Source organism: Octopus bimaculoides, chromosome 2, assembly GCF_001194135.2.
Source record: "Octopus bimaculoides isolate UCB-OBI-ISO-001 chromosome 2, ASM119413v2, whole genome shotgun sequence".
In the NCBI taxonomy this organism is placed as follows: Eukaryota; Metazoa; Mollusca; class Cephalopoda; order Octopoda; family Octopodidae; genus Octopus; species Octopus bimaculoides.
In genome coordinates this window covers 107,519,693-107,535,301 of record NC_068982.1, presented here as the reverse complement: position 1 = coordinate 107,535,301, position 15,609 = coordinate 107,519,693, and the positions used below count along the sequence as shown (strand labels likewise).

At 34.3% G+C, this 15,609-nt stretch overlaps 1 protein-coding gene across 1 annotated transcript in view; it reads right to left on the bottom strand.

Annotated features, from left to right (window-relative positions):
* LOC106882671 (inositol 1,4,5-trisphosphate receptor type 1) overlaps positions 1 to 15,609 on the bottom strand; it is a 314,426-nt gene that overhangs the window by 132,456 nt on the left and 166,361 nt on the right. The window contains exons 11-13 of the mRNA XM_052978577.1: positions 4,630 to 4,729; positions 3,264 to 3,424; positions 2,403 to 2,544 (exon numbers count right to left, since the gene is read on the bottom strand). Coding sequence (XP_052834537.1) covers positions 2,403 to 2,544; positions 3,264 to 3,424; positions 4,630 to 4,729 — 403 coding nt within the window. The remainder of the gene's footprint in view (positions 1 to 2,402; positions 2,545 to 3,263; positions 3,425 to 4,629; positions 4,730 to 15,609) is intronic.

The following is a 15,609-nucleotide window of genomic DNA, read 5'->3' as shown; positions in this document are numbered from 1 at the left end:
TGTCAAAACATTAAACTAGCTCATGAGCAAATTAAATATTTAAAAGCTATGAATAAACCAACAGGAGTTTTGCTAGAAATAACAGTCAAAACATTAGAATATACACGAGCAAAGTTAACATTAAAACATTTGTGAGCAAATTAAATATTTAAAGGCAACAAACAACCCAACAGGAGTTGCAACAAATAACAGTCAAATCCTTGTTTAAAACAGACATTTATTAGTTTTAAAAATTCAAGAACAAAAGTTTGCGATACACTCTAGGATTTTATAAAATAAATTATCTTTCTCATATCTCCTTCACCACATAAATTCACAAAACCAAGAGTCAACCATGGAACGGTATGTTCCATACCAGCGTTTGTTTCCACACTTTAAAGATACCTAGGCACTTTCAATTTGTTGAGTGTGAGCACTGTCTGTTATGAAAACAAACGTTGTGCGCATGCGCAGCATCTTTGGTTACTATGGTGATGTGTAAAATACTCGCTTCTGATTGGTTAAAATACCAAAATTTTGCAAACTTTAAAGACTAATAACTTTTTAATTATGGATTTATATGGAAAACGAATTTCATTTTCATAATTAGTATACAAAACTTAATCCATATACCAAATTTGAAAACAATTGGAACAAAATTGTAGACAGTGATGAAAACCACAAAGATCCAGGAGGTGGCTTTGTGCCAGGTGACAAAAGAGTATGAATAGAGGGTCAGAAATAGGTGTCTTGCAGTAAAGGAGATATAAAGGCTACCTCAGTTGGAGAAAGAGAGAGAGAGAGAAGAGAGAGTGAGAGAGAGAGAGAAGAGAGAGTGAGAGAGAGAGAGAGAAGAGAGAGTGAGAGAGAGAGAGAGTGGAGAGACAGAAGATGGTGAAGATATGATGGGAGGAGGTACACTCAAGTTACAGGATGGTGGAGTGGAATCAAGGAGGAGATAGGCTGAGTGGGCAAGTAAATTCAGATTACAAAAGGGGAGTGGGAGGCGGAGGAGAGAGAATGTAGTGAGTGGACAGAAATAGAAGTAGAGGTGTTGGGAGGATGTTTTGTGGGGAAGAGATTCAACAGGGGCACACTGTGTGCAGGTAGGTTCACAAGGGTGCAAAGGAAGAGCGAGAGATAGAGGAGAGAGGAATAGTGAGAGGTAAACCTGAGTGGAAAGATGGGAGAGGTGTTACAGAGAAGGGCTGCAGGGGGAAGGTTCGTCAGGGTAAATTTATGCAGGGGCATGGACATAAGCAACATGCCTTTATGGCTTTTAATTTACTTTGTGTGACTTAACATCTGAAAGTCATTTTGTAGCACTTCATCCTATGTCTTTCTAGGTCTTCCTTTTCCACAGGTTCCATCAGTACATCTTTATGCAACTGTCTTCCTGTCTTCATCCGTACATGTCACATGACCATAGTGGCACAGTCTTTTCGCTTGCACACTAATTCTGATGCCTCTTATATCCAATGTTTCTCTCAACACATTTACACCTTGTCATAGATGTACACTGATATTGCACATCCAGTTTCTGTCAAGCCTTCACATGTCTGCTGTAGTCACAGCCCATGTTTTACTACTATGTGGCACAGCTGTTTGTACATAAGCATCATACAGTCTGACTTTCACTTTGAGGGAGAGGTGCTTTTTACCAACAAAGGTAATAGTTACCTGAACTTTGGCCAGCCAGTTCTTATTGTAGCAACTATGCTTTCAGAGCATTCTCCTCCACTGTCAATTTGCTCACCCAGCTAATGATAACAATCTACCATCTCTAAGGATAACCTTGGACATTTGAGGAAATCTATATACTGTGTGTTTTTAGTGTATATTGCTCTTGTGCATCTGCTATGCACAAAGATTACTTTCTCTGTTAACCTTTCTGTGATTTCAATGCATCTCTTATGTGTCCATAGCTTGCATTGGGTACATTGAATGGAATTTCTACTGCTCCTACATACAGAACAGAACCATTTCCCTGAAGGGATTAGTAACTTGTTTGCTTTCCTGCTTACTAGCACTTTGGTCATTGCTAAAGTCACCTCAGGCCTTTTGATTCCAGGCCCTGTTGCCACATCTGAAATTTCTTCTCTAACTCTACTATAGATTTAGTTATAAGAATAAGGTCATCAGCATAGAGAAGTTCCTATAAGCAATCAATTTTAAATTCCTCTGTTATGACCTGGATGACGATGATATAAACAAAAGGGGATTGAGAACCAAGCCTTGCTGAACTCCTACTGCCACACTAAATTTGTTGCTGCACTCATTGCTGACTTTCATCTTACTGACAGCACTCCTGTACATGTCTTGGATGGATCTCCCCAGCCATTCATATTTATTGTATGCAAACTAATTTAAAAAAAAAAAAAAAAGAAATCAGACACATGAAAAGTTGGCAAAATACAACTTACTTGTTTTAAAATATTTTGCTCCCTGAGCAGTTTTTGTCTTTCACGATCTGGTTTAGATACTTCTAGCTCTAGAGGGTCCGCACCAGTGTTCTCTTGGTTGGCCAGAAAATATAGCAAGTCTGACAGAAGTTGGGTGACAGTCCTATCACAAGAGAGGAACATTTTTATTTTCAAGAAAATATTTTCTTATAAATTTTCTTATAATTTGATTCTATTAAAAATAGTTGCTCTGGATTTTGAATTTTGTTGACTAGAGTAGAATGGTGTGTGAATGCATACATGCACAAAAGATAACACCTATTTTTTTCTGGTTTAGTCAGAGGAAGAACAACAACATCCATGACCATTTTCTTTTACAAAGCTTTTAAAACTTGTGAGGTAAAGAGATGATGAAATCTCAGTTCATGGTTCATCCATTTACAGAATATCTGTTCCAAATGCTTGCAACAAAGTGGACTCTGATAAAGTCATGTAAAGCCCAAGTGAAATTGAGCAAGAGGTTTAGCTCAGATAAAAAGGATTTACATTTACAAAGTGGATGTTATCACTATTAGCTGTGCAGCTAACAGCTGGAGATCAGAGACCATTAATAAGCAATATATTTTTTGAAAGTTATCACCCTTAAAGTTTTGTAACTTTCCATGGATGTTGCCCTTAGTTGAAGATTGAACTAGGTTAATTTGTTCATAATATATACAGATAAAAAAGTTAAGTATGACAATGTTATAAGAGTCATAAAAAGATTTGATCTGAAGAAAATTTTCTCAATTATATTTACAATTATATCACTTTAATCTTTATGATATAGGAAATTAACATTATGATATTGGAAAATGTAAGGCTACAAGTATTAGAACAAACCTTCTTTGATTCTGAGTTATTGAACCAGATTCCAGCTTCATTGCAATATTGGATAGAACTTTACTGGCATCATTGGCAAAATCTAAATCACGAACTTCTTGGGGTGAAACTGGAACTATTGCAAAGGCTTCTTTGTCTTCTTTAATGGAAGCACAACCAACCTAAGTGAATGGAAAATGACAAATTCACTAATGGTTGTGAACAGGCATGGTAGATGTGATGGTTAAAAATGATATTAATAATAGTGATGACAAGAGGAATGATGGTCAGTATTGATGGCAGTTTAATCTGGTACTGATGGTTATTTTTGATGTGATAGTAACAATGTAAAGGTAGTGACAACAATGGTCATGGGGGCAGCTGTGGAAATAGTATAAAAGTAAAATGCACAGAAACAAATGCTACCAATGAAAGCAATAGGAAAAACTTAAAGTTCTTTAATCCAATATGATTTATTATTGTTTTCATATTTACATTCATTAGGAATTGTAAATAACATTGCTGCTACTACTGATAGTTTTGGGGAAGAAAATTAAAACCATGATTGGATTGACCACCACAAGGTATCAAATTCAACAAAGAAATACTAGGAGGGTTATTATGCCAATAATAATCAGATACACACACTGGTTCTATTTCACTTATTTCTTTGTCAATTGCTTAACCATTTAATCAAAGAATTAATAGATTGTTTGATTAATCATTCTGTTAATTAATCAAACAGCTAAGTTTATCAAAGTCTTTTTGTTGTCATTGTCACTTCCTCAATGGCATGCCTTCTCTAACCCAGGTCTGTCTATCTGTTTCCTTTCACATCGAGAATCTTGAAAACCAAATATGATAATGAAATAAAGAAATACTGGCTTCTTTGTTGTGAACAACTTCTACTGACAGTCCTGCCACTGAGAATATGAAACACTGGAATAAACACTTGGTTTGTCAAATACATACAACATTTGTAACAAAAACATTAGAACTATACAATACTCCACCTTTTCCTGTTATATCCATATATCCACAAATCAAGCAAATCTCTAGAATAGATTGAAAGTAGAGAGAGTGGCTATGGCAGGCAAGTATAAAATTGCATCACCTCACAGCATTGAATGTTGTGGGAGTGACTTGGGAACATGACAAGTGCTATGAAGACAATGATGATGATGACAAAGACACTGACCATCTATGTTAAAATATTTTTTAAAAATTTCAATGTCTCCACAAAAACAAAAGTTTCTTGAAGATAATGTTCAGATTAGCTTTGATCACAACAATAAAGCTGAAGCTGATAAGAATACAAAGAATGTCAATGGTGAAATGGTATATTAAGTTTTAAATTTTTTAATTATATATTGGAGAAAATAATTACCTTGTTCATGATAGGTTTATCTTCATCTTTGTCGACAGGTATGGATGTACTGTGTACCCAGGTGTTTGTGTAGAGATGTCGAAGACGAACAAAGGAAGATCTGAAAATTATGAAGAAATAATTTTACATAATTAAAAACAACATCATAAGTGAACCAATTAATTGCACTGAGTGTGCTCTGGTGATGACACTTCTTTGTTTAATAGGTCACCAATACCGGTCTTACAAGATTTTATTTAGGAGTCAACTTAGTTGTCAGTCAACAGTTTTTATTGTTCAAAGTCAAACAATACATAAAAGGAGCAATGCTAGCATGGAAAGTGGATGTTAAGCGATAAAGAATAATAATAATAATAATAATAATAATAATAATAATAATAATAATAATAATAATAATGATAATAATAATGATAATAATAACAATAATAACAATTGTTTCTAACATAGACACAAGGTCAGAAATATAAGGGACCAGGTTAGACAACTAAATCAACCCCAATACTTGACTGGCACTTTATTTTATTGACCCTGGAGGGAGATAAAGCAAAATGGACCTTGTAAGGATTTGGAATTAGAATGTAAACAGTTGGAAGAACTACCACAATGTATTTCAAACATGTATAATGATACTGCAATAATAATAATAATAATAATAATAATAATAATAATTCTTTCTACTATAGGTATAAGCCTAAAGTTTTTTGGGAGGGGAGTAGTCAATATATTGACCCCAGTACTTGATTGGTACTTTTTCTATTGACCCCAAAAGGATGAAAGGTAAAGTTGACCTGAGTGGAATTTTTGAACTCAGAATGTGGAGACAGGCAAAATACTGTTTAGCATTTTGCTCGGCATGCTAACGATTTTGTAAGCTCACTACCTTAATAATAATAATAATCTTTTCTACTATAAGCACAGGGCCTGAAATTTGTGGGGGAGGAGGTAAGTTGATTACATCAACTCCAGTGTTTGACCCCCAAAGGGATGAAAGGCAAAATTGACATCGGTGGGATTTGAACAGAGAATGTAAAGACAGACAAAATATTGTTTAAGTATTTCGCTTGGTGTGCTAACAATTCTGCCAGCTTGCCACTTAATAATAATAATAATGATAATAATAATAATAATAATAATAATAATAATAATAATAATAATAATAATCCCTTTTGCTAAAGGCACAAGGCCTGAAATTTGTGGGGAGAGAGCTAGTTGATTACATTGACTCCAGTGCTCAGCTGGTACTAATTTCTTTGACCCTCGAAAGATGAAAGGTAAAGACAATTTTGGTGAAGTTTGAACTTGGAACTTTAAAGACTGATGAAATGTCACTAAGCATTTTGTCCAACATTCTAATGATTCTTCCAGCACTACTACTAATAATAATAATTGTTTTTCGTTGTATAATAATTGTTGCTAACATGTGCACAAAACTTGAAATTTGAGGGATGGAATTAGTCAATTAAATTGAACCTAACATTGTATTGATACTTTATTTTTATCAACTCTATCGATAAAATAAGTTGGCCTTGACAGGAGTAATAGTAATAATTATTTTTCGCAGTGGCACATGCCCCACTCCCTAAATATATATCTCTCTCTTTCTCTCTCTCTCTCCCTATATATATATATATATATATATATCCATTGGATAAGACAAATGGTTTACACCTAGTAGCTTCATTTGCCATATATATATATATATATATATATACACACACACACACACACACACACACATGAAAGTATGTGGTTAGTGTAATCGGCTCATGGTTGTAAGGTTGTGAGTTCGATTCCTAGTGGTGCATTGTGTCCTTGAGCAAGACACTTTATTTCACATTGCTCCATTCTATTCAACTGGCAAAAATTAGTAGTACCTGTATTTCAATGGGCCAGCTTTGTCACATTCTGTGTTACACTGAATCTCCCCGAGAACTACTTTAAGAGTACACATGTTTATGGAGTGCTCAGCCACTTGCATGTTAATTTCATGAGTAGGCTGTCCCTTTAATCAGTTCAACTGGAACCCTTGTCATCATAACCAATGTATATATAGATGTATATATATATGGAAGGACAGGCAACCACAATAATTGACTAGAAATTTAGTTCTTTAGTTTGCTTTAGACATCATGGTTAAGACTATGCAGGACAATCAATTTAACCCCAAAAAGAGATTTGAAAATATATAACATAAAGGGCCGTAATTTAACACCACTTGGTATTTAGCCCAACATTCAATTAATACTGTAAATACAATGTCCTAATAATGATAATAATTCTTAATTTGATTAATGAAGCACTTATTTAAACTAGGAGAGTATTTGATATAAACAACCCCAAAACTTAACTGGTATTTATTTATTGACCAAGTGGGAAGAAGTTGACCCAAGTGAGATTTGAACTCAAAACACAAAAAAATGTAACTGAATCCAACACAGTAATTAGTTCAGCACTTTACTGATACTGCCATCTTATGTAATAGCCAGTAATATTTGATATTAATGGTTATTTTGCCTACACAATCTTATCATTTAATAATGTAACAACAGATAAGACACTTATCTTTGGAAAAGTTCTAGCTATTTTGCTACCTCTGCTAAAGCTCATAAGAAATGCACATGCACACACACATGCATGCATGCACACACACACACACACACACAAAATTCTTATTCGTGCATACTTCAAACTAAATAGAGTTAACCAAACACTGAATGATATTTTTATACTGAAAAATGTCAACAAATAGACTATTTATAATACTACACATAAGACAAGTATTTATTCATTTTTATTGTATGTTATATTTTCCTTTATTAATTCAATTTTAATACAATGTTATATGATTTTTATTACCTTATCTTACACACACACACACACACACAGATACACAACAGGAATATACATACATATATGTACAATATAGACATAACAAATCTCCATCAGTTTTGTTTTTGGTTTAGTTCTTAGATCAACTGAATTGCCTGCTCATTGAATCATTATGTAAATGGTTGAATATTCCACAGATACTTGTCCAATTAATGTAATCCACAGGCACAATCAGTATAACCGTGTGTGTGTGTGAGAGAGAGAGAGAGAGAGAGAGAGAGAGAGAGAGGGAGGGAGAGAGAGAGAGAGAGAGAGCTGGTGAGCCTTTGAATTACAGGAGCAATCTATCCAATCAACTTCTGCACATTTCTCATCTACTTAATTTCACTGATACATACTTTCATAATAATAATCTATTATGGGTTTCAGTAATAAAATCATGAAACAGGATCTTGGATTACTTTGTTCCACATTTTGGCCATGCTCTTTACTTAAAAACCTTCTCTTCTTGCCTCCATTAAAAATACATTTAGTTTACTCTTGACAAGATAGTGGACATAATGTCTCATTCCTAAGTGTATCTATGAAGTTGTTAGCCATAAAACAAAGAGTCACAATAATCACAAAATCAACATGACATCCTTTCATCTAATGAGGTGTGGTAACATGTTTTTGACACTTGTATGCCATTAGACAAATGTGGTCACTAATTTCAAAGGAGTGTAGTAGTGATATGTGGACCGACAGTATGTGTACCAACTGCAAAAATCTCAGACTGATATGAAAATAATATAAAGTTATTACAACACCACTCACAGAGTACTATAAATAATTGTCACAGCAATTTTCATGTTCAAATCATGATAATGTCTTATCCGTAAATGAAGTTCTTTAGAGTTAATGAGAAAGAATACTTTTATATACAAATAAACAAAATAAACATTAAAAAACAAAACTTGAACAAATTGTGCAGTGTAAGTTTTGCTTTATCTAGATCTGACTGTAAGTTTTTTAGTAACATCATATATAGAGTATTACATTTGCGTCATTCACCTAAAAGGCTTGGTGGAGAAAGAATGAGGTGAAAGAAGGCTGTGAAACATGCAGCAGATGCAGAGTACAAGACCTGTAACAGTAGTTCTGAATATCTAATTAAGGAATAGGGAGTGGCAATAAGTCTAGTGAATGATGTATGAATTTCCCCTCTCCTGAGTCAAGAGTACATATCCCATCATGGATACTTTTCTATGTAATTGGACAAAGTACACAGTTTCATCAATTGGGTTCAAACTACTCAGATGTAAATTAGATGAAAAGAAGGGAAACCTGGAAATAGGCTGTCAAGCTAGAGGAGGTGGGGTATTATATTTTAATTCGTAACCCTTTCCTCACAAAAGGGATTTGGCAAAGGGCAGGCCTTAGAGGCCCTATTGTAGAGGTAAGCCAACATCTGAAAACATTAAGACAGAAGAAATACACATAAATATAACAGGGCAATCAGTATGAGTAGCAGCCAGTATGATGTCAACATTGAAACAAACATCAATAAACATCCACATTCCATTTACAGTCTCAAGACAATAACAACGATAACAACAATAGCACAAACAAAAATAACAGCCCTTTAAATAAATTTCTCTCATTATAGAAATTCGAGGGACATACAAAATTAGGTCAAGCTTTACAGACATACAAATATTCAGTTTGATAAAAGAGTAAAGACTGCTCAAGTGTTCTTCATGTGGTATTTTTACTTATATAGATATTCAACACAAATACAAGTCAACAATCCTTTTTTATTTCCCATAAAAATATCTGTTATCACATAAGGTACTGTGTGGTAAACACACAACACACAAACACACACTTTTTAACTGCTGGGTCAGTGTTTACAGTCTTATGATTCTGTGTTCAAATCCCCAAACAGACTTTATTCATTATGAAATATAGAATGATTATCATTCTGCTAAGAGTAAAGTTTGAGATAGGAGTGGTATCAGAGATAAAAGTTAATGTAAAGAGAACTCCAGCTAGGATTTGCTTTTCTTTAATACATCTTTTTTATGTAATGTAACTGGCAATGCAAAATATATACAACGTACAAAACTGAACTAAAAGTTCATATGTAATGAAGTTTTTACACTGCAATAAGAATTATGGAAATGTCATGTTGTATATGGATCAATAGATGACTACAATAAAGATACTTGTAATTTTTATGGTTTAACTAAAAGGAAGGAGCTGTGCTAATGACCTTCATATTCTCTCTGAGGCTGGTGAGATGTCTGCCACTCTTCTGTTCTGTTACTGTTTTGTGTGTTGTCAATATTTTGGCCCTAAATCGGAAAAATTATCTTTGGAATGCAATTTTTGCTATGTTATGAATATGAGATCAGCAGGAATGCTCATTTATGATTGTTGGGGTCTAATATTTGTAGGAATTTTGAGAGTTTTAATTTTATGTTGGCCAGGAGTGAGATAGAAGGCTTTTTTCCCTTGATATGCACAGATTGTAGCTTTGTTGAAAGAGTTATGATGGTTATGTCCTGTGGAAAATGTGTTATAAAGCCAGTGCAAGTTTAATGTGAGGTGTATAGAACGTATGTGGATCACACCTGTGAGTGGAAGGTTATGGAGGAATGAAGAGTGGTAACATCTGCATTGGAGTTACCATTGTTGAAGGTGACAACAAGTTAGAGAGAGAGATAGAATGTGTGGGTGATGTAATCAAACCTTGGGACACATAAAATTTATAGAATTTGGGTTGGAGAGAGCTCACACTGTAATAGTGTGATCTGGATGAAAGTTTCTGACCCACAAGATAAGAGATTGATAGAGCCCATATGAGGGAAGCTTAGCAAGGAGATTCATGTAACAGACACAACCAATTTCTTTGCTTACATCAAGTAACAACCTTGTATAAGAGACCTCTAGTAAGAGATTAGATCTGACTCTACAAAAGTCAGACTTGAAGTCACTAAGAAAGAAGAGAGATTCAGAGTGTTAATGACTGTCACTATCATTATTGAGATGTTGGAAATGAGTGATAAGTCAATAGTCAGCAGGGTCAATGAGGTTTTTATTATTGGAGATCAGACACACTGTAGTATGTTTCTCAAGATCAAGATAGGTTTCTATGAAGAGAGAGGTAGACTTAAGGATACGGATAAGAGCTAACTCTAGGGTGCAATGTCTGGTGACAATATAAGAAACATTGTCACAACCAATGGTTTTATTGATTTGAAGTAAAGGTATTTTTGTATATGACATTATTGTGTACACAGTGGAGAGATATGTGGAGATTGGAGGGAAGCAATGTGGAGTTGAATCAACAAGTGTGAAAGTTCTCACATTCAATTCCACATTGCTTGCTCTGTAGAACTACTAATTACAGAGCCACCATGATTGAGGAGTGATAACTTGGAGCATTCTGTATAACTAGTAAATTGTGGTATGAGTTAAAGACATCCAGTTGAAAGAGATGAATGATTGTTTTGGTGGTGGTGGTGCATTGTTAGTTATACTCATTGCTTTTGCAGTTGCAACACAGTTATGTGTGAACCACTTAGGAGATTTAGACCTCATTAAGTATGTTGTGTGAAGGATGTGAAGGAACATGCTTAGTTGCCTGTGTATTTGTAAACATCTTTTACAATTAAAATCTTCAGTCATAGAAAAATTATCAAGGAATACTCTGTTGTTTAATTCACATGTCAGTACAAATCCTCATATCAATGAGAGAAAAGAGATGAGATTCTGTGAAATTCATGCCTTTTTCAAAATCTTTTGAGACACTTTAATGGGGTTAAGTACAAAACTGAAAATATGGATGTATTGTTTAAAGTTTATAATTAGTTTAAAATAGTCATAAAATTTAATCTTGCTTCTTTTGACCAAAGAGAAAATTGAAATAGGATACAGATAAATCTTATCTGTAACATCCCTACAAATAAATAAAAGGACAAAAAAGCTTCTTTCTAATATTTTTACTGATCTGAAATCAGACAAGAATTCAAATTCCCTATATCCTGAACAAAGTATCTAGATTTTATCAATGAATGTTATTCTTTCTCAATTTGGTACCATTGATAGCTTACAATGTTTCACTAATTAATTCAGTGGACCTCACTCAGTTAAATAACCATATCTGAAGTAATCCTAGCCTTGTATATCTAAAACCTCTTACCCTTTCTTTTGAATACTTATCTCTTATAACAAATTTCATTTTTAATTCATACATGTTTTAGACACAATTCCTCAAATGTTAAAATCTTTATACATAGAAATAATGATCAGAATGACACAAGAAAAGAATTTTTAAAACTAGCAGTGACAGCAATGTATCTAACCTTTCACATGTATAATAAATATTACATACATAGTGTGATAACTAAAAGCAGTTGTTTGTTTAGAAAAGTGTTTATGTATGTGAGTGAGAGGAAGAAAGAGAAAAGATAGATAAGGACAGAGTGAGAGTGAAAGAAATAAAAAGGGAGAGATAGAAAAATTGGGAAATATATCTAAGAGAAGGCTATTGCAGCCATTGTTTGAAGGAAAAGTTACAGCAGGCAAAATTAGTTCCATTACATATCAAATTAAACATTACCAGCCATTATAGATATAAGTATATAATATATCAGGTGTATATCTATTAGTGGGCACTAGAATATAAAGACAGAGGCCACATTGAAGTTTATTACTAGGTATAGCTCATGCTACTATTAATGTTAATACAGTGTTTTTCAACTTTGTCTCAGTAATGCCTTCTCATGACCCATACAGTATCTAAGCATCCCTAATTTATACTTTTGCAATAAGTTTTAGACATTTGTTTTAATGTTACCAATTTTTTAAATTCTATTATGTGTCTGTGTAGCAGATTTGAAGATTTTGTGTCATTGCAAGGCCACTAGCTGTGGCCTCCACTGAATATTCCATAGCAACCCAGTTGAAAAACACTGTGTTAATAGTTTAACAGGGCAATATTTTATCAGGGAGCCTTGAATTAAATTCAAAGCCTTTGATGAAGAGAAACTGAATGACAGGATATTGGTAAAGGTTTCTTCTTGAATAAATGGCATGCAATATTCTTCCATGGGAAAATTAAGCTAAATAAAACAAGAGATATGAAAGCTAAAGTAAAAACAAACAAAATAAATCAGACCTTTCCATTGGGGAACCTAACTTGTAACTGCAAAAAAAGCAAGATTAAAATTGGAAAGCATACACACATATAATGAAGTTTCAATGTAAAAGACATTGAAGATAAATTCTTTATCATAAACTTTTATTTTGCACAAATGGAGAACTACTTGTCAAATTCTTAAATTGTAAAAGGAGGAGGATAGGTCAAAAGAAGGAAACAAATACTTCATTTTAATTTTTCTTGCAAGGATGAATGGAATGGTCCTGTAGCTCTGGCACACATGAGGAATTTTTATTCTTTTTTTAATACAAAATACATTTCTTGATATCAATGTTTATACACACAAACGTACAAAAACCAAAAACTCATACATATATCACAAGAGTATAATTTATATAAACATTATTAGTCAGACATACACAGCGTGTTTTGTTTATATACCAATTTGTTGCAGGATAGCATCCTGGGAAAGATCCATACATGACACTAAATGTTAAAAAACACTGACTGTCCCAGACCAGCTGAGACAGCTTGCATATAAACAAAACATACATTGGTGCATAAACAAAACACATACACTATGTATGTGAAACTGACAATGCTTACATTATTAGAGCTGCTTTTAATTTGAAATTCAATTTTGTTTCACAATTGCTATGCCTCGGCACATCAGCAAATAGATTTCACATTATTTGCATAAATGCCTCAGACTAGTGATTCATTTCGTTCTGAGGTGTGTTGAGTACTTGGTACTGAAGAGCTACAATAATAGTGAAACATTAATAACTATCATTCTTGCTCACCCTGGGGCAAGTTATCTTGCCTGGTTTGGGACATTCAGAGTTCTTAACACTCAGTGTCATGTAGGAGGCTTTCCCAGGATGCTATCCTGCAACAAACTGGCATATAAACAAAACATATACACTATGTATGTGCAACTGATGATGTTTACATTATCAGAGCTGCTTTTAATTCAAAATATAATTTATATGAGTTTTTCATAGTGGCTATGAGAAAGGAGACAAAGCATTCAAACTTTTAACCTAAATTATCTTATATAACATGCTGAAGTCATTGTCAGAAGGTTAAATGTGCTGAGTTACAATTTTAATTATAGAAGAATGAATGTTAAAAGAATGGTATTCACTATTTAGTAGTTGTAACTGTTACAAGTGAGTTGTGATACAACTAAGGAGTTAGTTCCACTATTAAAAGTTACTGTTTGTTATTTCATATATATTATGAAGGGCATCAATTTGGAAGGATGTCAGGCTGATAATAGTGAAAAGTTGTTGGTCACAGCCATGATCAGCCTTGTGACCAAAGGTATTTCAACAATAGTCACCCAATTCTTTCATTATGACTAAAATTGCATTAATCAATTTGTGGTCCCTTTTTTAAAATGGTAAGGTGTGATTTGAGGGTTATTTGGTTATATTTTCTAGCAGATTGAATAACAATGTTGAAGCTCTGTTGTTGGTTCATACTAAAAGCCTAATTTGCAGCAAAGTTGAGAAAATTTAGGTGTGTTGAGTATGCCTACTGTATGTGATTATATACACACACACGAATGCTACATGGTAGTGAGACATGAGCCCTAAATGCAGAGGACATGTGGAGACTAGAGAGGAATGAAGCTAGTATGCTCTACTGGATGTGCAATGTTAGTGTACATATACAACAGAGTGCAACTGTATTGAGAGAATAGTTAGGCATACGAGGAATCAGATGTGTGCAAGAGAGAGCTGGTCATATGATGTATATGGATGAAGACAGTTGCATAAAGAAGTGCTGATGGCTGAAAGTAGAAGGAACTCATGGAAGAGTGAAAACCAGGAAGACATGGGACAAAGTATTGAAGGCTGAAATGAAGGTACTGAGCCTTATGGATGAGATGACAAAGACTGAGATGGTTGGTGTTTTTGTGCACAAAAAGATCCATCCATTACAGCAAAATTAATATCCTAAATGTACTTGGTTATGGTTGTACATACAAGGCACTATTCCCTTCCTCCCCTGTCTCTGACATGCTATACTCCATTCTAAACAACTCGATTATCAGCTATCATTCCAATATCCTCCCATATATACCATCATGACCCATCTACTTTAGCTCCTTATGTATCCCTATATCTCACTCTCAACTGCTCCTACTCCTTTCACATAATCCCACTACTTTCTATTCTATTCTCCTTCCTGAGCCAATCTTATGTTTCTCACCTCATCCTTCTGCAAACCAGTATTTCTCATCCTCTACATCACTACACACTCACACACACACACACACACACACATGATGAAAGGTAGGTCAGGTAAGGGTCTTGAAATACTAGTGGTGACAAGTAAATGTGTGCTGTGTGCAAGAAGTAAGATTGAAAGGATCCTCAACCATATTCCTCAAACACAAGACAGTGACTCAAACTTTTCTGGGTGAGTAATAGTGACAGCAGAGGTGGAGTAGGCATAGAGTTAGCTGAAAAATGGATAATGTAAGGTAGACAGGGTGTGCAGCAGAATAAGTAAGATGTGACTACTTATAGATAACTCAACAGGGTGGTTATTTCTGCATAAGCTCTGCATGCTGATTTGACAGAAGAATGGAAGGAGACAGCTTCTATAAGAACCTGCAGACTACCTCAATGACAACTGACAGTGACTTCATAATCATAGCAAGCAACTTCAACAGATATGTTGGCCAACATGCTGATGACTTCTGTGACATACATAGAGACTAGGGATATGGTACAAGAAATGACATGGGTGTAAAGCTCCTGGAAGCTTGTGATGCAACTAATTTGACAATTTGAAACACCAGTTTTAAAAAACCAGCCTGGCACCTCATCATTTACCAATCTGGTGAACACGCAAGTCAGACAATTTTTTTTCTCACCAGGAAACAGGACAGAAGGGCTATTGCAAATGGGAATACCTTTTCAGGTGAAGAGTGCACAACATAACATAGATTAGTGTCTAGCAACTTCAGAGTCAGCTAAGCCACCACTGAA